Source organism: Corylus avellana, chromosome ca5, assembly GCF_901000735.1.
Source record: "Corylus avellana chromosome ca5, CavTom2PMs-1.0".
NCBI classification, from domain to species: domain Eukaryota; kingdom Viridiplantae; phylum Streptophyta; class Magnoliopsida; order Fagales; family Betulaceae; genus Corylus; species Corylus avellana.
In genome coordinates, this window is record NC_081545.1 from 2,767,420 (window position 1) to 2,788,164 (window position 20,745).

Genomic DNA, 20,745 nt, shown 5'->3' on the forward strand with positions numbered 1-20,745 from the left:
TTTTAAATTGCCTAATAATGCGCTGTCAGGGTACTCTTTGATTCTTGGAGTTGAAATGGTGGCTGTCTTTCAAATTTAAGGGTTTATAATTTCCAGAAAAACTAAACTTACCTAGCAATTGTTGGAAGGTGGAAGACTTTTGTATACTCCATGGAAGAACTCATAACCATTGGACTGAATAAGATTTCTCAAAGCTATTAATAATATTATTCATTGGATTGGTTCCTAATTCTATTAAGGACAGCTCTTTTTTTCAAATTGGGTTGAAAAAATTTTCTTCGAAGTTTAATTGCAGAAATTCTTTCAATTAATCTATTAAACTAACATATGTGACAGAGCATGTGAAAATTTTGTCCTATTTCTTGCAGCATTGGTTCCTAATCCTAGTCAGCATAGTCATTTAAGCCAACAAGACTCGGAAAAAGAGGGGATTTACTGTAAGCTTATTTCAAAATCAAAAGATTTGTGAATGTGTAATATAAATATGTAAGAAAAAGATTCATATGAAAATATAAAGGCCGCCTGCACATACTATTTACATTCTCCAAATTAACTATTCAGATACAAATGGGTAAAAGCCTATCACTGTAAAAAGTTATTTAAAAAAAAAAATGAAAAAGAAAGAAAGAAACAGACTAAAGCAAGACAGCTAAGAATGAAAGAATGAACTCTTCCAATGATATATATACTCAAGTATCGTGTCAGTGGCGTTTTATGAAGACAGGCACCAGTTGGATGGAGGTATCCTCTCTTCTGTGTAATTTAACAAAATGAAGAAGCTTCAGTTAATGTGAACCTTTCTTCTTTCTTCCAACTGCAAAAACCACAACCAACAAAATCGGCATAAGGATAAAGGAAAATGTGTCTTAATGCTATCAAGTGTCAGATTTGTAATGACAAAAAAAGGGGCAGCTCGAAAGCAGCAAAGGTTTACGAGAGGAACAACTCTACTAGTGGTTGTAACATAATTTTACACATCAAATCAGCATTCTGTCCTTTCTTTTCAACTGAGAAGTTTAATGCCATAAAATTTATGATCAACAGCCTTGGCAGGCAACATCCAGCAAGCAGAAACAGAAACCAAGAGCATTGTTACTACAACACAAACATAAAGCCCCATGCACCAAACCACTCTGTTTTGTTTGCTACAATCTTGAGTACAGAAAGTGACAACCATGATCTTCACAAATAGTAAAATAAGATTACTTACTGGATTCCAAGTCCCAGATGTTGGTCTACTACGCCTTGAGTCTGCACGCTGTGATCTCTGCCCTTTATCAAATAATCTTTGGAGAAACTTCTGTATGTGATTATAAATGCTGTATAGCATCACATCAAAAATATCATTAGCAAGAGGGGTTGGCTGAGATCTAAAGATAAAAAGAACCTAAAAATTTCAAGAGCAGTAATTTACAATCTTAAAAAACAAAGGAAAATTCAGGTTGGTCCTGATGAAATAGCTAATACATAATTGTTCTAAGCGATGAAGCATCACTAAGAAGTTTGAGAAAGTTTAAACTCAAGGAAAGCAGGTCGAAACTACTTCCCGTGGACTTCAGTCAAAATCGGGAAACACAGTAAAGAACTAACAAAAAGGCCAAAATGTCTACACAAGAATTTTTTTTTTAAACTCCATCTTACATTGGCAGAGGAATTCTCGCTGGTCCAATTTTATCCATGTGAAGTAATGATTAATAATTCCACTTCACACCCTTAATCAAGTTAATATTATAAAATTTCTCTTCATCTTTTACAGAAGCAGACTACACTGCGTTCATACAGATCCTATCATAGAATTCCATGACCAAGGACAGGTTCTTTTTCAGCTATAACACAGCCATCTGATTCAACACGTCTGATCCCTGTGACTCCAGACACAAATGGTTCCACCCTGTGAAGATGCCAGATAATACCTTCAAGGTAAAGAGTATGTCCCATGCCATCATCTCCTCCATTAACCCATTTGACAATATCAGAACATCCACCATCTAAATCATTTATATGCTAAAAGAGGGTGAGCAGGTCTGGAACATTCTTTGACCTCCATTTGTCCAAGCTAAAAATTCTACTATCCTCAATAACTTCTGCCTTCATGTCCAAAAGGCAATAGGTAAATCATGCCTCTTGATTTCTCAAGGTCTCTCGTTTCTCTCTATAACTTGAGATTCCCGAACAGCAATAGAAATCTGGCTTCTATGGGGAAGGGTACCCGGGGTTTCGCTGGGGGGTGGGGGGAGAAACCATACTGACTGATGCTGTGACCATGAAATGTAGTCATTACCTAAATGTTGTATCTGCCAAAGAAATCGATACAAATGTCTATGTGGATTATGGATATGAAGGAGATTGGGAGGAAACCATCAATTCCATGTGATTCAAAAAGTAACTAGAATAATTTATCAAGCATACCTAAGGCGATGCCTGTTGCAGGCTGCAAAGAAGGCAACAAAACCATTCAATATACTCCTTAAAGCACGGAAGACCTGAGAGCAACAACAAAAATAGGACGATGAGTAAACCATTTATTCGCGCATGTACATATTGTCAGATGCAATTATATACTTCCTTACAACCTGGGAAAAGAGATCATTCCAAAGTGAACGCCACATGGAAACTTCATATGTGCTCACTGCTGCCTCAGAAGCTGAAGCAAACTGGAAAATGCTACTAACAAACTGCCATATTTCTCCAAGCATTTCATGTATGCTGGTACAAATGAAAGCCACAAAACTGGCTAATGCGAAGACCATGCGAATCGGAACATAAAGCAATTCCCAAAGAATCCAAAATATAGGATATAAAATGGATGTTGCTGCAGTATAATGCAAACAAGAGCAGATACAATCAGTAGCATATTTGTTAATTATATGACCTCATATTGAACTTACAAGAATGCTTAATGCAAAAGAGCTGATGACCTACCAATGCTCTGGATAACTGAGAGGCCAAACCATATTGGCAACAGTAAGATCTCTACTAGATTCTCCACTAAACTAAAAGAAGACCCAACCATAATCCAAATGACTGAACAGAAGCTCTGAACTAATTCAATAAGCACATTCCAGATTGGAAGGAAAAACCCAAAAAAGTCCTGAAGTGGCTGTGACAGTGGCTGGGTAAAAACTGAAAGGAAGGATCGAGAGGCACGTGTAATTGTAAGAAACCAGTTAACAGCCTTCTGAAAATTATGTAGAAACAGCATAGTTCCCAAGTATTTGATCCTTGATACCATTTCCCAAGTCTCTATCCAATCAAAAAGAGGCCCACACAAACGAGAAGCAGTTGCCTTGAGAACCGGGACATTTTTGTATAAATCATAAAATCCAATGAGAACAGTGACGACTGAGATCAGAACATACAAAGCTCTTGCCAAAGGGCACATCCATGGGCGATAAAGATGACAAAACCCTGGGTATGACTGAAGAAAGATAACCCAAGATGGAAGCCCAGCCTCTAACAAGGTAAGTAACCGCAAGTCAGACATTATTATTTGCCTTAGTCTAAAAGGAAGATCACGGTCGTTGAACCTAAATAAAATTAAGACATCCTTGTACTGAGTAGCTTCAACAGCATCTTCATAATCGCTGGAACAGGTTTCGGAGCTATCTAATGAGTCACCAGTTTCTTTTTGTATTTCCTCGGGATAGGTATCAACTTCAACTTCTGTACTAACGGACTTCATTACTTTTCTTCTCTTGTAAGGCCCGGTGGGTGGAGGTGGCGTGTGCAGCACGTTTGTTCTATTTTCATCTGAAGGAGAATATACACTAAAATTGCCACCAAGGCTGTGGAATAAATTATCCTCAACAGACAGATTATCATTGAAGACCTTTTCGTCATCATCAATGGGGATAGTTTTTGAGAAATTTTCTTCAGCATCATAGAATTCTTCTCCTGAAAGATTCCAGATAAATTGAATGCTCGGTCAGTGATATATACTGTAGTTAGAATCAACTTTAACAAGTTAACTGTTGCTTATCACTGTTGTATATGTAAACATGGTAACAAATGACAAGTTAGCATCAACGTTGATGATTCAGAATAAGGTAAGCAAGGTCTCAGGAAAAAAAAAAAAGAAAGAAAGAAAGAAAGAAAAAAAGTAAGCAAGGGAAAGCTAGAAAGAAATACAAATAATAATAATAATAATAATAATAATAAACTCTTCATGATCATCAGAGGAATGCAATGTTTCTTTAGATCTAATCACCCCCCCACAAAAAAAAAAAAGAAAAAAGAAGAAGAAGTAGAAGCAAATACATAATAAAAAGGAACCCTGTCCGAATGTCCTTAAAGACATATGCCTTGGAAGCATAAAGAAGGAGAGGGTAACTGTTGCTTATCACTCTTGCATAACAAGAGCTGATGTATGTAACCTATTGATAATATGCATGTAGGAGCCTTGTTGACAGCGCCCGTGTGAACACGAGTTCAGATGCTTCTTCTACATACATACACGAAAACACAAGAAGTTACAGCAGAACACAATCCCACGCTTGACACATCAACTCAAAATGTTTCCATGTCTAAATATCATAACAATATGTGGAACAATGCATGTCTAAAAATTGTTAAAGTTAGTTTAGAGTACCTATGGCAGAATCCAGATACTCTTTCAAGAGTAGCTGTTCAGAGAGTGTTCCCAAGAACCATGAAGATATAGAGCTTGCAGCTTGAGCTATACTATCAAATTCCCATCTTTGCATTACTTTGGCCTCAATAGCCAGACTCGTATCAGTCTGCAAGAGACATGAAAACTGTAGAACACACGATATTCAAATGAACTACGTAAAGAACATGGAGCATGTAGAAGCAATAGTACCTGAAGCTCATTCAAGTAGTTAATGCCTCGAACATTGCTCCATGAAACTTCAAATACAATAAAGCCATACAAGGTCCTATGCAACTCACTGCTAAAAAGCAAAGAATTGCGAAGCTTTTTTACAGGTAGCGGAACCCTCTTACGAGACAATGTTGCTGCATCAATCAATGAGAACCATTTCTTGAGCTTCTCTGATTTACTATTGTTGGATCTGCAACTAGACTTCTTTCCTTCCTTTCTCTCCCTCCGTGCTTTTGTGTTTGCAAATGGAGATAATCTCGACTGAATTTAAATTAAAAAAAAAAAAAATTAACTTCATTCTCTAAATTAAGTACATGCAACATAATTAAAATGCAAAAAGGTGCTCTTGACAACCTTCGTAACCATTAACTGCCACAACTGAGCTCGCCTTTTTGAACCTAGGTCTCTCAACCATGGTCGATTGTCCACCAAGATGAACAATTTCTTGCTTTCATTGGCAAGGAAAAGGCTAAGATCCGAAAGATAAGACTGCAAGTCTCTGCAACCGTATATACAAAACAAATTATATTAGAAACCCTCCAGCAAAAACCCAAATTTTTCGTATATTGTCTCAACTATTCCACAATTAACCCAAGACTCAAATGATTCACTTGATTCTGCATCAACCCCAGTTGAAATTTGTTCCATATAACCTTTAATCACTCAAAATTAACCAAGTTTGGCAGATGCTCAACCAAGTTCAACTCCTTAACTAAAAGGCAGAATCAAATTAAGCACTACGAGTCAATGACTTCATAATGAGCAAAGAAGCAAGAAAAATTACAAAAAGAAAGTCCTAATTTCTACCCATTTCTCATTCTTGTAATCAAGATTCACATTCAAATTATCACAAATTCCAAAAAACAAAAAACAAAAAATGAAAAATGAAAAAAGAAAATCTTATTTGTTCCCAACAAATCGAATCAGAAGAATTCAAAATGCATTAAGCATGCAAATACAAAAGAAAGAAATGAAAACAAAACCTTACTTACCCAATTTGCAAACTTGTTAGAGGGACAACGCTCGATGTATCATCACCATTCCCCATCAAAACCGCTCTCTACGCCCAATTCACCACCATCCACTGCTTCACATCCCACACAAACCACACCATTGTAAAATTTATACACAAACTTCCATACATTCACATACATACGCATACATGCACACACATGTACCTGGAGTCCATGAGAACCAAGGAGAAGAACAGAGGCTAAAGAAGAAGAACTTCATAAGAGAGAGGAAAGTCCACGCTGGAGAAACTGAAGGCGACGATTTGAGGACGGCTGACAGGTAAAGAATTCAATTGCAGGAGTAAATTTTCTTGAGAGGAAATTAATTAAATCGCTCTCATTCGAATTTCATTTTCATTTTTTTTTTTTTTGTTTTGGGTTTGTTTGTCGGTTTTTCGGTTTCCGTTGCTTGGGTTGGAAGGCGTGTCGTGGCGTGTCGAGAAAAGGTTCGAGTTCGGAGTTGGAGCGGTCAGTTGGCACGTCTGAGACGCGGAGCTAGGTGGCGATGAGGGTAGAATGGTAATTTCAGCATCGGGATCTGGTTACTTCCCGCCAGGATCCTCTGTTGTCGTTTGCACACAGACAAGCAGAAGGAGAGAAAGAGAGAGAGGTCGGAAGGATAACGAAACCTGGGAAACAACCGCGACATACGCCTGGGGAGAGCTCTAAGGTGTGGTTCGGTGTACGTAAATTTGTGTCCGTACGTTGTGATCATAACTTCCGAACCGTTTATTTAAAAATTGTATAGTAAGATAATTCATAAATTCTACTGATTTTTTTTTTTTAATTATTATATTGGAGAATCATATCATCATAGTCATCTTTTGATGTACATTTTAAATATATCGAATTAAAAAAAAAAATTCTTCAAACCCAATTTGTAAAAACAACTTAAGCACGACGCTCACTAGAAATGATATCCAAAATACAATGAGGAACGTCTTCGATAAGACCATGTTTTATGCTAAGAAATAAGACTTCTTTCGCTAGACAATGTGTTGCAGTATTTACTTATCATCTGACACAATTAATCTTCCAACTTTGTTTGCTAACCTACTAATATGGTGTATTTAATGAAACATAAAGGTGGATTTTAAATCAAATCTAGATCTTAATTAAGATAATATTTAATTTTATAGTCATAGATGGGATACCAATATACTATAAGAATACGAGTAATGATATAAATCACACTTGTTAATATGGTACCGCTAATTAACTCTAGAATTTTTGTTTTTTATTTTATTAATATTGATTGAGTTTCTAGTAATTCGGAGACTCTAAATGTAAGAGAACTTCATATAAGATTCACTTGCTTCAGAGATGAATTGTCCAAAACTTGTTGGGTTCATATAGCAAAAATGTTCAAAAGTATTATCAAATTAATAATACCACGTCAGCAAAACTAAGATAAAAAAAGAAGTTTCTTATAGAATTTTTATACGAATATTTGTGGAGTTGGAAGTTTGAAAGTGGAAACCCCTGTTTTTGAGATAAAGATGAAACAGTAGTAGTTGTTACGTCAACTTTTGAAACAGTCCACTTGTTACTGCCTTTCTTGGAACTCTCAATCTATTTTTTAAATTATATATTATTTTAAATTTTTTTTTTTTGAAAATATTTTAAAACTTTTTAAATAAGATAATTATTCATTTTCTCAAATAAAATAAATAATAACTTTAAAAAATTACCAAAATTATTAGACCCCCATATTACATACTATATTTTTATTTCATTAAACTGATATAACAGTAATTATTAGTCATTAAATTTATTTATTTTTAGCATGATTGATTAAGGTGCTAATGAGCATGATCACATCATATTAGTCCTTTATAAGATGGATAAGACGAGGATATAGCATTTATTTATGTATTAATGACGGTTGATTTTTAACATGTCTTCCGTTAATTACTTATAATTATTTTAGAAGCAGTTCCCTTAAATACAAAATAAAGTGAAATGAAGCCTATTAATTTTATGGTTTAAATTATATTCCACGTATTTAATGACATATATATTCACTAATACTATATAAATTATCAGATATAACAAAACAAAATTCTGAATAACAAAAATTAAAATGAAAATATGGAAATTTATAAACTATATATAACACAAACATTGATTTATTTAGTAAATAAATTAATATATTTGTATTAATAATTATATAAAAAATGAGAAAAAAGAATAAATTGGCATATTCCTAATTAAAATTCGCATTGCCACTCATCCTTATCCGAAAAAAAGGAAACATGTATTACGTAATAGATCCTTCCACTCGCCGTAAAGATGCGGCTTAAAGCGGAAAGCGCGCCCACTTTGAAGGACCCCACCACGCTAAGGAATTTCAATCATGGGTGTGGGACCGGTGATGAATTTTTGGACGCATCCGACCCACACGATCTGTGATCTGTGGTAGGACCCATGGTAATGCTATTGGCGTGCATAAAGCAATAGAATAGGAAGTAATGTAGTGTATAGTGGATGGCATGATTGGATTCTGTATCATCCATCCATTCCCATTGGATAGATGGGGAGGCAAGTGGGTGTGTTATGGTTGTCAGGTATAATGGAGAGACCGATATCCCTTATCCGGGTTAAGATCCGGTGCAGGAATTGGACCCGTGTTAAATGCTTTTATCCCGAGTAAAAATTTTCGACAATTTTATTGCTTAGTAATTTAAACCGTAAATATAAGAGAATTTTATGAAACCTCCTTGATTGAATAGGTCTCAAGCAACCCACCTCCTACTCAGTCGATAAGACTTATAAAATTTTTCCATATTTGCTATCTAAATGGAATTATTATGGATTTATTGAAAGATTTAAATCATGATTGCATATAAAAAAGTGAAAGAAACAATAATTTGTAGTGCCGAACCATCCCTTTTAGTCATAAGGGTAGTCAACCCACTTTTTTTTTTTGCCACCAAGTGATTTGATCACTTGTAATAGTTGATTTGAGGGTAGCCAAACCATTTTTTTGGCCACAAGGGTCAGTTTGGCCAACTTCAATGGCTGGTTTGAGGGGAGAGGGAAGAAATCACCTCTAGGGCCAAAGAAAATGATTCGACCATCTCTACGGTCATTCTTTACACTACAAGCAGCCTCTTCGTCTTCTCTCTTATCTACTCTCACGACTCGAACTGTCATTTTAAATAAACGACCCATACAAAAGATAGTGTACTCTATCCAAAATCTTATAATTATTGCACCGGATCTCAATTCCTAATACCAATGCATGCATGATGTATGTAACTTGGTTGGATGATGATGGTTTTCTGTATTTTCTAGAGTCTCTCATGGGACCCATTTGAACGTGGGCAGTTTGAGAATGACATAAATGATTGAATTCATTGGAAGATATTCAATTTGTTTTGGTATAGTTATATAATAAAATAGTTTGTGATCATATCAAATCCAAGTCCATATTTTGGTTATTTAGTACAAAAAGTCAGAAAAGACCCTTGTCTCCAAGTGAGGCATGCATCTAAATTATGGGCAATTAGTATATAATAAATGCCTATGATGCTTTAAATTAAGCTATGTGGTGCCCCTTGGCACATGAGCTTTATGAGAAACTATACATATATTTTGATATATTTAGCTTTACTTTTAGATCTTCGAACACCGTGTTGACTGGTGGGGTGTGAGTTGCTCTTTCTTTACGTTTTGTATGATTGTGAAAGATTTGGGGTGTTGATTGTTACTTGTGACAACCCTAGAGTCGGATTTTAATTGCTAGTAATTTAGGTAGTTTCGTAAAAGAAAAGTGGTAGACCTACTTGTTCCTATTTATCTCGAGCAACTTCTCACTTGTTGGAGGATTCGTTTGAATTTGTACTTTTAAAAATACAAATAAGTGTTTGACAAAATCGTAATTTAGCATTTAAAATTGCATTTTAAATTTGTACTTTTAAAAATACAGAAAAGCACCACTTTGTTTACGTTGCAATTTTTAAAAATACAATCCCAAACGATTAATTTTTGCGATTTTGTTTACAACAAAATCGTACTTCTGTCTATAAAATGGCAAAGCTAAATGTACCACAAAGCAGGTGGGCATATTCCTCATTAGACAAGCTTTGTCCTTTAATCTAAGAAATCTTGAGGTTCATACCTTGGCTTAGAAGGCAAGAATTTGAAGTTGATGTAGATGTTATACATGGGGGTCTTTTCTTCTTCTTTTCTTAATTGCTAAATTACTTTATTAGGATGGTTAAGGTCGTTTACTTATACTTAGTCATCCACCTACTTACTAAAACAACAAAAGAGACTAGAAATTAAAAATCTTTAATTTTACTGATTTCAGACTGCAGAATTAAATAGCAGCAATTAATGTGACAAGGGCAGATCAATAGATTAGGTGTGAGATTTAAGTTTTTATAATAAAAGATGCTAAGCTATGTACCGCCCTAATTGTTGTCTTTCTTCAAAAGCTGCCAAAAGAGTGTTTGACATTGGAAATTCATAGATTAACAGATGCAATTTTTAAATTAAGTTATAGAAAATATAGCGATTGAAATTGTGTTTTTAAAAATTTATATTTTTATAAATCTTGGGTAATTTGGTGTCTTCTTAAAAATGTATAATTTTAAAAACTAAACTGTGAGCTTTATTGCATTTCAAATCGGACATTTTAAAATAGATGCTTTGAAATAGTGGGTAATTACCTCTTTTTTTTTTTTTTGAGCAAATTTGCTTATTGGAATATAAATGCTCTAAAAAATATATATTTAAAAAATAAAGCTTTTAAGTAAAAAAATATTTTTTTGACAAACTTTATTTTTAAATTTTTGTCAAATACGTTTTTAAATTGTAAACGCACTTTTCAACCCCTCAAACCAATAATTACACATGCTTTAAGTCATAATTGTCACCGGTTAAATGGAGATTTTATATTTTATTTTGCTGCATTTAAGTACTTGGTATTATATTAATAAAAAAATTTAATTGATGTGACAATATGCTTTACCAAAGTAAAAGCTGTCAAAGGATAATGAATTTAAATTGAGTTTGGTTTTTTTTACAACAATTTTAATTTATTTTCAATTTACGAAGTTTTTATGTTGAAAGTGAAGTTGCGTGATGAATTGATGACACCTTCCATAAATAAGCAGCAAAATGCTCATTTGTCAACTGTAATTACATCAAAAAGGCGAAAAGACAGAAAATTAGCTCTCCAAACCAAAGACTTTTCTAGAGCATTCAATTTGCTTTCAATTTTTTTTTTTTTGAGGTAAGAGCTCAACAACGGTGAAAATTGGCAAGAAAGATGGGGAAGGGAGGAGGAGCGGCAATAGATAGAGAGGTGAGGTAACAGGTAAAGATGAGATAAATTATATATATATATATATATATATATATATATATATTTTATAGAGAAAACCTTTTATCACGACCATATGATAATACCATTTTTACAACCCTCAAATAATAACCGACACATTAAGTAAAAATATAAAAAGTACACAAAAATAAGTTGAACCAAAATATACAAAATTTTAGGGTGATAACATTTTTTAAAAGAGTTAATCTTCTACCTCTAAGTTTTAGTTTTGAATCAAAAAATGAGTTTTAAGGCATTAGAAACGAGTTTTGAGGCATTAGAAACAGGTTTTCAGACATTAGAAACGGATTTTGGAGCATTAAAAACAGGTTTTAAGACGAGTCACGGCTGGCAGGGTTTTAAGTGTTCATCGCCGGCCAGACCCACGCCATAGGTCTGGCATGGGTCTTGCTGGCTACAAGGTTTTTTTTTTTTCTCTGATTTGGTGTAAGTGTTCTCACTTTTATTTTTTACATTTTTTTTAAATTGATGATGTGCCACATAGTAATTGAAGGCTGCAAAAAAGATATTATCAGAATGGATCTAGTAGTAGGGGCTCTCTTTGTTATGATGTGATAGTTTTTAGACCATTCATTTAAGATAAATATAACTTAAATTATTATATCCCGAGCACATAGAAGGGCCGGCTAAAATCGATGAAATGTGAGAAGGCCAGGTTTAGATCCTCCTTGGGATCGGGGGCCCATACTTTCACAGTAAGGCCCATAAATATGGATATTTGGATATTTGGTACGCTTTACGCGTAGGCCCAGCAACTCTTTATGTGGAGAACCATATCAGGTGGGCCGGTATCACATGGAGAAAGTTGCACTCTACATTTCATTAAAAAAAATATATATATTTTGTTACAGCCAATGATGTCATATTATTTAATTTTAAAAAAAATTCACTATATGATATAAGAAAAACTGCTACATGTGCTTCTAAGTGTTTACTCCCTAATATGGTAGTGAAAATCACCATTAATACATCATATAAAGATTGTCCCGTCTAAACTGGAAGAAGTTTCTTTAAACCCAATTTCTTAAACTAACAAGTGTTCAAAATGTACGAAAGAATCACATGCTCTATTAAAAATGTACACAAGAATCACATGCATTCTAAATATACCTCAGTTTAGAAGACTGGGTTGAAGAAAATTTCTTTGACCTAATTCGGAAGAACACTTTATCCTAAGCCTATTTGGAGAAGAAAATATGAATAAGAAAAGGCCTAACATTACCGGGGATATCACAGACTATATGCATGTCACTTCAAAAATACTTGATAATATAAAAATATGTATTACTGCACAAATGAATGGGTTTACTTCAAGGTGAAAGATGCTGCTAATGAACATTTACTACAACAAGACATACAAAGATATTCACCTTATGCGGATTAAATTCCACTCTTTTTAACTGAGGGAGGCCAAGACAATCTCCTATGGCTCGCCCCATCAACTTGATTAAAATCAGACACCTCACTGTTTTCATCCTCTGCTTCTTGCTGCTCAATTTCTTGCCTCCTTAGGCTTCTACTAGCTAAGTCATCAAAGCTTGGTTCATTTCTCCAAGGAGGTGGAGTCACACAGTCGGACTCCCCTGGCACTCTTTGGGAGGCATCCTTGGCTGGTGTTGTGGGTAAGGAGGAATTGGAATGACCCATTCTCAGATTTTGAAGTGTTGCAAACGATTCTCTCATTGCAGACATGGCCTCAAAAAATCGGGTGCATGATGCTAAAGCAACTGGAATAGGGCGAAGCATTTCCTGCATCAATACCAGAAGATGAAGATCACCTTTTGCTACAAACCTTTCCATTAAGGATATTTTTCCCACCGGTGCAATCATCAGAATATGTAGAAGCGAATCAATTTGACCCAACATTAATCTAAGTTCTGTGCTATGAGATCTTTAGGCTTTCCAGAAAAAGAGATCATATCATTATGAACTAAAGAGAAATGCTATACACACTTCCGATCACACACTCTCAAGGGCACATTTCTTGACGTGGCACTAAAAATAACTATTGAAATTTTGGATGAATTATTATTGGATTTTGGATCCAGTGGTGATTTTTAGTGCCATGTCAGGAAGTGCGCACTTGGGAGTGAGAGTGTTTGTAGCATTTCTCAACAAAAGAAACAAAAATTTTGATTTCTCAACAATTGGATACCTCCATTAAACTTTATGGTAGATCAATGATATTTCAAGAAACCCCAGGGGTCATGGATGTTCAACTATCAGTATTTTGAATATCATAATCTGTCAAGGCGTTTTAAAAGAGAAATTATCCATTCAAAGGCTATTGACAACTAAAATGTAATAAGATGCTATTCAATATTGTTTCAGCTGACCCAAATTCTCCCATGATCTCTCACACTTCGTCTAAAACAATACTCCCTATAGGGTTGAAATTTAGTCTATACAGTTTAGACATTTAACTCTCCTAGAAAGGTCTATATGTAGCGTCTGAATGTGGTCCAGAGCTAAGAATGGGATGAAAAATAAGCAATATTATACACTCTGGATTGGAACATAGGTAGAAACAAATGAAATGCCTCAACAAGCTTACCCCCCATACTGAAGGAGGCTCCTTAAAGTTCTGACTCCATTGAAAATCTGCAACTGATGTTGTCAAGGCACCATAGTCACTAGCAGCCTTCATAAGTAATTCAGAGAATTGTTTCTGCACAAACCCAAGCAAAAGATGCCACAAGCATTAGAAATAGTCTTTTTTAATGATGATAACCAATTATAGCCCTCTAGCATTAGATAAATTATTGAATCTGCTATATTTTGAGCCATTTTCCAAGAGCTGGACTTAGAATTTACAGCTTCGACTTAAATTGTGCCCCACACTTTCTGTAGTGTGACTACAATTTACTCTAATTCTGTCCATGTTACATTATGTTTTACTTTAAACAATATTTACACATAGAAATACCATGCAGGAGTTGGTACGGGCAGTAGTGGATCTCAACTCATGCTAATAGTAGAATTGCTAGGATGAAGAAAGAACAATTCAATCTCTCATCCCCTCTCTTCACATTTTGTGAACCTTAGGATTCCTTGAAACTTCCATTTCTAATTTTTTACTTGTAACTGAATGTTCTGAAAGTATAGAGGGTTTACTGCACAGAATGGAGCCATCACCATGCATCAGGCACTAACAATGCCAAAGATATATGCTGTCATTCTCATCAGATAATTTGCCACTTCAGGCAATAAGTGTAAAGCCACTATTTTGCATTCTAACATCAACAGTCCCACGATATCCCTACGCCTGTGCCTAATTTTTTCTACCAAAAGTTGTAAGTATGACCAGCAGACCGGTAACAGGATGGTGAGCGACCAGGAGGAAAACAAGTTATGAGTCCAAGAATGGGTTGAGAGAGAGAGAAAGAGAGATGCAATTCATTGGACAAACCTGATATTCTGCTTCCACTGGGATGCAATCTAGTGAATATGGCTGTTGAAGACGAGCTATGATGCGATCCTGTAAATATGATTGAGACATGTATTCACAATTTAATTGAATTCATCTAATTAAATTTAAAAAAAGATACGGTATGCTGATGAAATGGAAATAATTTTCCTCATAGCAGTCACCATAGTTCAATGTGAATTATACACAATAACCACAAAATATGTTAACATAAAACATGGTAGGACATATCTAATGAAGCATTTTCTTGAAAACACAGTCAGCCCTTGCATCAGCAACAATGTTAGAACATTCCATTTCAGATTGCAAGAGAAGTAAAATTTAAATATGACACTTCATTTGCAGACACCCTGAGGCTCTGTTTGTTCTCTGGGAAGTTTTATACTGGGATTATTTTCATCAAACAAATAAAATTGACAAGAAAAGAGCTGTTTTTCAAAGCTAAATTATAGATCCATGAGTAAAAATATATATTTTTTTAGCAAAATTTTAGGCTACTTTTTTTTTTCCCCGTAATACACAAATAATAACAATACGGAATGCACACAATATAAGAATAAGAAAACTACAATCATAGCAAAAGACAGCCTTGTAATAGTTAGACTGCTCACAAACAGGTCAATTTTAGTCATAAGTCATTAGTCGGATAACAAATCAAAACAAGGGCATCTTAGAGGGGTCATGGGGATGAATCCAGTTTTGTTCTCTGTAGCATTTGAATACACAAATGCTATTAGTAGGATTGAGTCATCAACCTTCCCCCTCCCCTGAACAACAATCCTCACTCCCCTGTCGACCTGTGGGAAGGAGGAACAATTGCAGAGAATTGTAGTAATAGCCAATTATCATGAAAGCAAAGGCCGATTACCCGGAGGAATCCTTAAATTAACCAATAGCAATATTAGGTACCAAACCATATATTTTGAATAACCCATGCTATTCTCAATTCCAGAGGGACAAAACAAAGTATGCATAAATGTGCACAGTTTTCATATCCTTTGCAGGCACAAGCAAGCTTGTAATTGTATACTAGGCTCATGTTCCACATATGCATGCACATGTATTGAACACTGGACATGGAGATTTTCAAGGAGAAAGACAAGGAGCTTTAGCATCAAGCACACACCATTTCAGGTAACATTTCAAGAAGACACTTTTCCAACAAAAAAAAAGATGACAATGATGACAAAATGAAAGCAAAATGGTTACCTTATTCTGAATGACATCTTTCAATATAGTAGTAATCCTTGCCAAAGTCTCAATCTTCTTTTCCATTTCACTCACATGTGTCAAATGTGACACGTTTTTATCATCCTAAAATTTTACAAAAAAAAAGAAGAAAAAAAGCTTGTTACATGAGTATTGCATACAAATTGTGATTAAGATGTGAAAAAGTGCTACCCAAAAGAACCATATAACAATTTCATTTCCTTATGTTAGAGAAACAATCCTCGTGAATATTTTGAACTATAACAGGTTATAAATAAAACTAGGATAACTAACCTTTCGACCTTGAAGTTCCACTTGCAGATCTGCTATTTTTCTTTGTACGGTGGTAAGTTCTCTTAAGACCCTTATCAAGTCATCACCTTTCTCACCAGTAGTAGTGGATAAGTTCTGGATTTCTTCCTAAGGAAAGAAAATGACTAGCTTGATCAAAATTCCAAAGCTTCCACATCAAAAATGATCAACGTTTCTGTGCCACAAATGTAAATTTTGAACATAGAAACATCCCTATTCTAGCATTCTACCAAACTACCAAAGGGAGCATAAATAAAATAATTTTGGGAAAATATAAAATAAAATGAAAGAAACAACAATAACTTCAAGAATCAGTTCATGGATTTGATGTGTTCCTGTATGCAGGAGATTTTATTAACTTGATATGTTATTAAGTAATCCTAAAAGTTCAAAAAGAAAATAACTGGAAAAACACACTCTTATCTCTCTGTGTGTTTGGATATATCCTCGAACATATGATCCCCATCCTCATGAAATGTAACCAAGTAAAGCAGTGATAAGATGATTAATACTAGGAACCATCTACCAGGATCCTGTCTTTTACACAAACATTTGACTATCAAGTTGCCATTTTCTGCTCGAAGACAGTAATAAAACCAAGCAACAAAACAAACTGCCTTTAGTGTACTTTCCCATACCAGCTGGTTTTACTATCACTCTACACCATTTAAACTTTTCCCATTAACAAAAAAAAAAAAAAAAAACAAAACAAAAAAACAAAAGAGAAGGCAACACACATATATGGCTTATTAAATTATAATTTGAACCTCATGTATGACTGGAAGGAACTAATAATGTTTTAGATCCAAAAGAACCCATCTTCAGCTTTCGATTAAACTCCAACATTAACGACCTAAATTCTACACTAAGCGATCAATTCATAACTGGGTGTTTCAAACTGAGCTTCAATATGAAAGGGCGAGCAAACAGAATTGTGGGTTATCACTGCAAATCGAATCTATCACGCCTAAAAGCAAAACGGGTCGAGATCAGAATCACCCAGAGTGAGGACTAAATTGCAAAATAGAACATACATTATACGCATAAATTCATACATGCACACAGAGAGAGAGAGGTGGGGCGCCTAACCTGAGTAGGAGGAGGGGGAACAGAGAAGCCGAGATCGGCAGCGATGGAGAGAGCATCGGACATGCCTCCGATGCGCCTCAGCGGCTTCTTTCCCACCCATGTTGAGTCTGTCCCCATTGACATTTCCTGCAAGACCCAAACACGGCCTTACACCGAACAAACGAATGAAAAAAAAAAAAAAAATGGTGCTCACTGTCTTCTCTGGGTGTTGAGTTTGGGAAAGTTGGGCCGGCAATTTGTATTTCTTTCCAAAAGGTGGGAAATGTCTTCTTAAATCCTGATTACTTATTTGAAATGATTTAACTTTTAATTTTTAATTATTTATTTCAAATTAAATGATTGAAATTTAACTTTTGTGCCTGGTAGCAACATTTATCATAATAGAATTATCCTCATTTTAAATAAAATTGAGATGAACCATTTTATTATTTAAATTTTATTGGGTATTTGTATAATAAGTTCATGAGTCAATCCTCCAAAATTTGTAAGTTCCTAAGTTTTTTTTTTTTTTTTTTTTTTTTTCTGAAAATTTACTCCTAGGTCAATAGAAATGACAATAAAATCTTTGCCATAAAAATTTTTTAACAGTCATTAGTCAAATTCAAAACGCATTGTTTCACCTCATTAAAATATTAATTTTTTTATCAATTTAATTTTATAAAATAAAATAAAAGTGGTTGCAAGCCCCCCCAATGGTGGTTTGCCCACCCCTGGGGTGGCTTGCAGGCCACTCCCAAGGGGTTTGGGGTGGCCTACTAAGCCCTAGGGGTGGCTCGCAGCCACCCCATAGGTGGTTAGGGGTGGCCACGAGCCACCCTAAACCCCCCATGGGGTGGCTCAAGCCACCCACCACCCCTAGGGCTTAGGCCACCCCAAACTCCCTGGGAGTGTGGCCTGCGGCCATCCCAAGGGTGGGCAAACAACCCCTGGGGTGGCTTGCGCCCATCTCATAGGGGTTGGGGGGTGGTCAAGGGTGGCGCCTTCAATATATATATTAATTTATTTTAAAATGAAATGAATAAAAAAATTAATATTTTAATGATGTGAAAACGATGCGTTTTGAATTTGACTAACTGCTGTGAAAAAATTTTGATGGCAGAAATTTTATTGTCATTTCCATTGACTCAGTGAGTAAATTTTTGAAAAAAAAAAAAAAAAAAAAAAAACTTAGATTTAAAAATTTTTGGAGGGTTGACTCAGGGATTTATTATACAAATACTCAATTTTATTTTGTTACATTTAAAAATTATATTATTTAAAATTATTAAATGATGTGACAACAAATTTTTCATTTGATATGTGAAATATATTTTGAACTATAAAATAATCCATCTCCGATCTTTTTTACTTAGATGATTCTTCTCATTTCACTTCAAAAGAAAATGATAGTGATCCTAATGCGGGACAAAAGGAATTTAGAAGAAGAATATAGGAAGGGAAAAATAAAAGGCATTGAATCACACAATTTAAAGAGAAAATAAAATTTGGTAGAGCCTCGCCATCAAAAGAAAAGGAAGATGAAGAACAAAATTGATTTATTTATAAACTATAATATGTCTCCATTCAAATACAATAGTTCACTTAAATAAATTCAATGACTAAACCGTAACCCTAACCCTAACCCTAATTTGATTTGCTTTGTGCCAAACCCATAATTGAATTACAAAATAACACATTTAACTATGACTGACAATTTTTTACACGACTTAAATTTGGTTAGATTTGAGTTTATGGGTCTAATCAATTTAATTTTTGAATCCACACATAAAATTAACGGATTAGGGTTGATGGGTCTAACTCATATAAGTAAATGAGTCTGGTTATAGTTGACCTATATAATCTTATACTCATGTCTCGAACCCAATACATGACATTTAGGTTGACAATTTTTGACACAAACCTTGAAACCGTCACGAACCTAATATGTAATTAGTGGTTTAGGGTTAAGATGTCTAACCCATTTAATTAAATAAGTCAGAGTTATGGTTAACTTATATCCAGCATTATATCAATGCTTTAACACAATCTAAACCTAACATACGAATATGAATTGTCATCCATACATAACTCTTAAAAATTAAATACTAATAACCTTATTAATTAATAAGACCCAAATAAAACTAAACAAAAAATTGACTATAACTTGTCACACATCAGATCCACATTTATCACTTTTATTTTTAAAATATAATAAATATTGAGACCCCACAATAGTGGGTCTAACATTTTACTCGAAATGAGATATCATATTGATATTGTTCAAGAAGTTCTAAGTAAATAGTTTGGGATTAAAGCATCATCAATAGAAGCATTATAGTGAGTTGTAATTATTTTTTTTTGTTCTTAATACGAAACTTTTTATAATTTGATAATGTTATGTAAATTATTAGAAAAGATAATAAAATTATTAATAAGAAAATCAATAATATTTTCAGAATATATTTTGAAAACGTTTTACGGTTATGGAATAAACGGCGTTAGAGTTCATTCAGTTGGGCCTGGCCCAAAATCAAATCTCAGCCTAATTGGCCCAAAAACCAACCAAAAGAAACCCTCATGTGCGGCGCAACTCTAGAATTAGGGTTTTAAGGTCCTCTTCACTATAAAATGCCCCTTCTCATAGTCTAAAGCTTCCACATCTCTCTTCCTCTTTCTGTCTCTGGTGGCAAAATTTTCCGATTCGTTGCAATTAGGGTTTTGTTTTAGGGTTTTTTGAAATCAAAATTAGTTCTGAAATTTTCCCGATGAGGAAGCAATCCCCTAAAATTGATAGGAAGTGCCGTATGACACTCCAACAGCGCACAGGTCGGGGCGCAAGCCCCAAGCGCTTCCTATCCACCAATGGGCAGCCCTTGCGGCGTCGTTCCTTTCTCGGAACGGCGTCGTAGGGCGCCTGCTCATCGGTCGGGATCGCGCCTGTGCGTGTGTGTGATTTGGAACGGGTCTCTGAGGGTGTTTCAATATATTTATTTTTATTTATTATTTTTTGTTGTTTTATGGTCCGATGCCACGTCGCCTAGAGCTTCAACAGCGTTGATCGGCGATGCTACGATTGGACCGAAAGCGATTCCATGTTTCGCACCTTGATAGGAACCTGTGGATCTGGTTCTTACACCGTTGGTCCACGGAGCCGTTTTCTGCGATTACATTTTATTCGTTTTTATTATTTTTTTCTTGGGGGTAATTAGTAATAGTTAGTAATTTTCTCATTTATTATGTTAGTGTGAAGCCAATGATGATTTTTCTTTTAGTTGGAATTACCGGCTGAATTCATTTTGATGTCAAATTGAGACTGGCTGTCTGAGGCTTCATGATTCAATTTCTAAATTCATTATTTAGGATTTTGAATTATTTGATTTATTTTTACTTCATATGTTTTGGATAATTAATTTCTTATGATATGTTGAAAATATTGATGTTTTATTATAAGGATTTAGTTTTTCGTCAAATTAATTTTTTAAATCCAATTTATTTAATTGATATTTGTCATTTAAATGTTCAA

The 20,745-nt window shown here is 34.6% G+C and overlaps 2 protein-coding genes and 3 non-coding genes across 6 annotated transcripts; 3 read left to right on the plus strand and 2 right to left on the minus strand.

Moving 5' to 3' along the window:
* Positions 1 to 504: 504 nt before the first annotated feature.
* LOC132181348 (uncharacterized) lies at positions 505 to 6,487 on the minus strand. Of its 2 annotated transcripts, none has more exons than XM_059594530.1 (10): positions 6,019 to 6,487; positions 5,833 to 5,924; positions 5,195 to 5,339; positions 4,820 to 5,101; positions 4,589 to 4,736; positions 2,923 to 3,894; positions 2,574 to 2,812; positions 2,410 to 2,483; positions 1,211 to 1,319; positions 505 to 814 (listed from the first exon to the last, which is right to left on the minus strand). In XM_059594530.1, the coding sequence occupies exons 2-10, from the start codon at positions 5,886 to 5,888 to the stop codon at positions 782 to 784; spliced, it is 2,058 nt and encodes a 685-aa protein (XP_059450513.1). In that variant the 5' UTR covers positions 5,889 to 5,924; positions 6,019 to 6,487; the 3' UTR covers positions 505 to 781. The 2 variants fall into 2 exon arrangements, with proteins under 2 accessions (XP_059450513.1, XP_059450514.1); XM_059594531.1 differs by having other exon boundaries at positions 5,833 to 5,927.
* Positions 6,488 to 12,458: 5,971 nt separating this feature from the next.
* On the minus strand, positions 12,459 to 17,432 carry LOC132181468 (AUGMIN subunit 2). Its single transcript, XM_059594702.1, has 6 exons — positions 17,244 to 17,432; positions 16,137 to 16,262; positions 15,843 to 15,947; positions 14,616 to 14,684; positions 13,761 to 13,874; positions 12,459 to 12,955 (listed from the first exon to the last, which is right to left on the minus strand). Exons 1-6 carry the CDS (start codon positions 17,364 to 17,366, stop codon positions 12,587 to 12,589), a joined length of 906 nt encoding a protein of 301 aa, XP_059450685.1. The 5' UTR covers positions 17,367 to 17,432; the 3' UTR covers positions 12,459 to 12,586.
* A 2,550-nt stretch (positions 17,433 to 19,982) lies between these two features.
* Positions 19,983 to 20,048, plus strand: LOC132183518 (small nucleolar RNA U49). The gene has a single exon (XR_009440476.1). It is a non-coding gene; the product is annotated as a small nucleolar RNA U49 (small nucleolar RNA).
* A 193-nt stretch (positions 20,049 to 20,241) lies between these two features.
* Positions 20,242 to 20,394, plus strand: LOC132183517 (small nucleolar RNA snoR2/U65). The gene has a single exon (XR_009440475.1). It is a non-coding gene; the product is annotated as a small nucleolar RNA snoR2/U65 (small nucleolar RNA).
* A 75-nt stretch (positions 20,395 to 20,469) lies between these two features.
* On the plus strand, positions 20,470 to 20,555 carry LOC132183512 (small nucleolar RNA snoR77Y). Its single transcript, XR_009440471.1, has one exon. It is a non-coding gene; the product is annotated as a small nucleolar RNA snoR77Y (small nucleolar RNA).
* Positions 20,556 to 20,745: the final 190 nt, after the last annotated feature.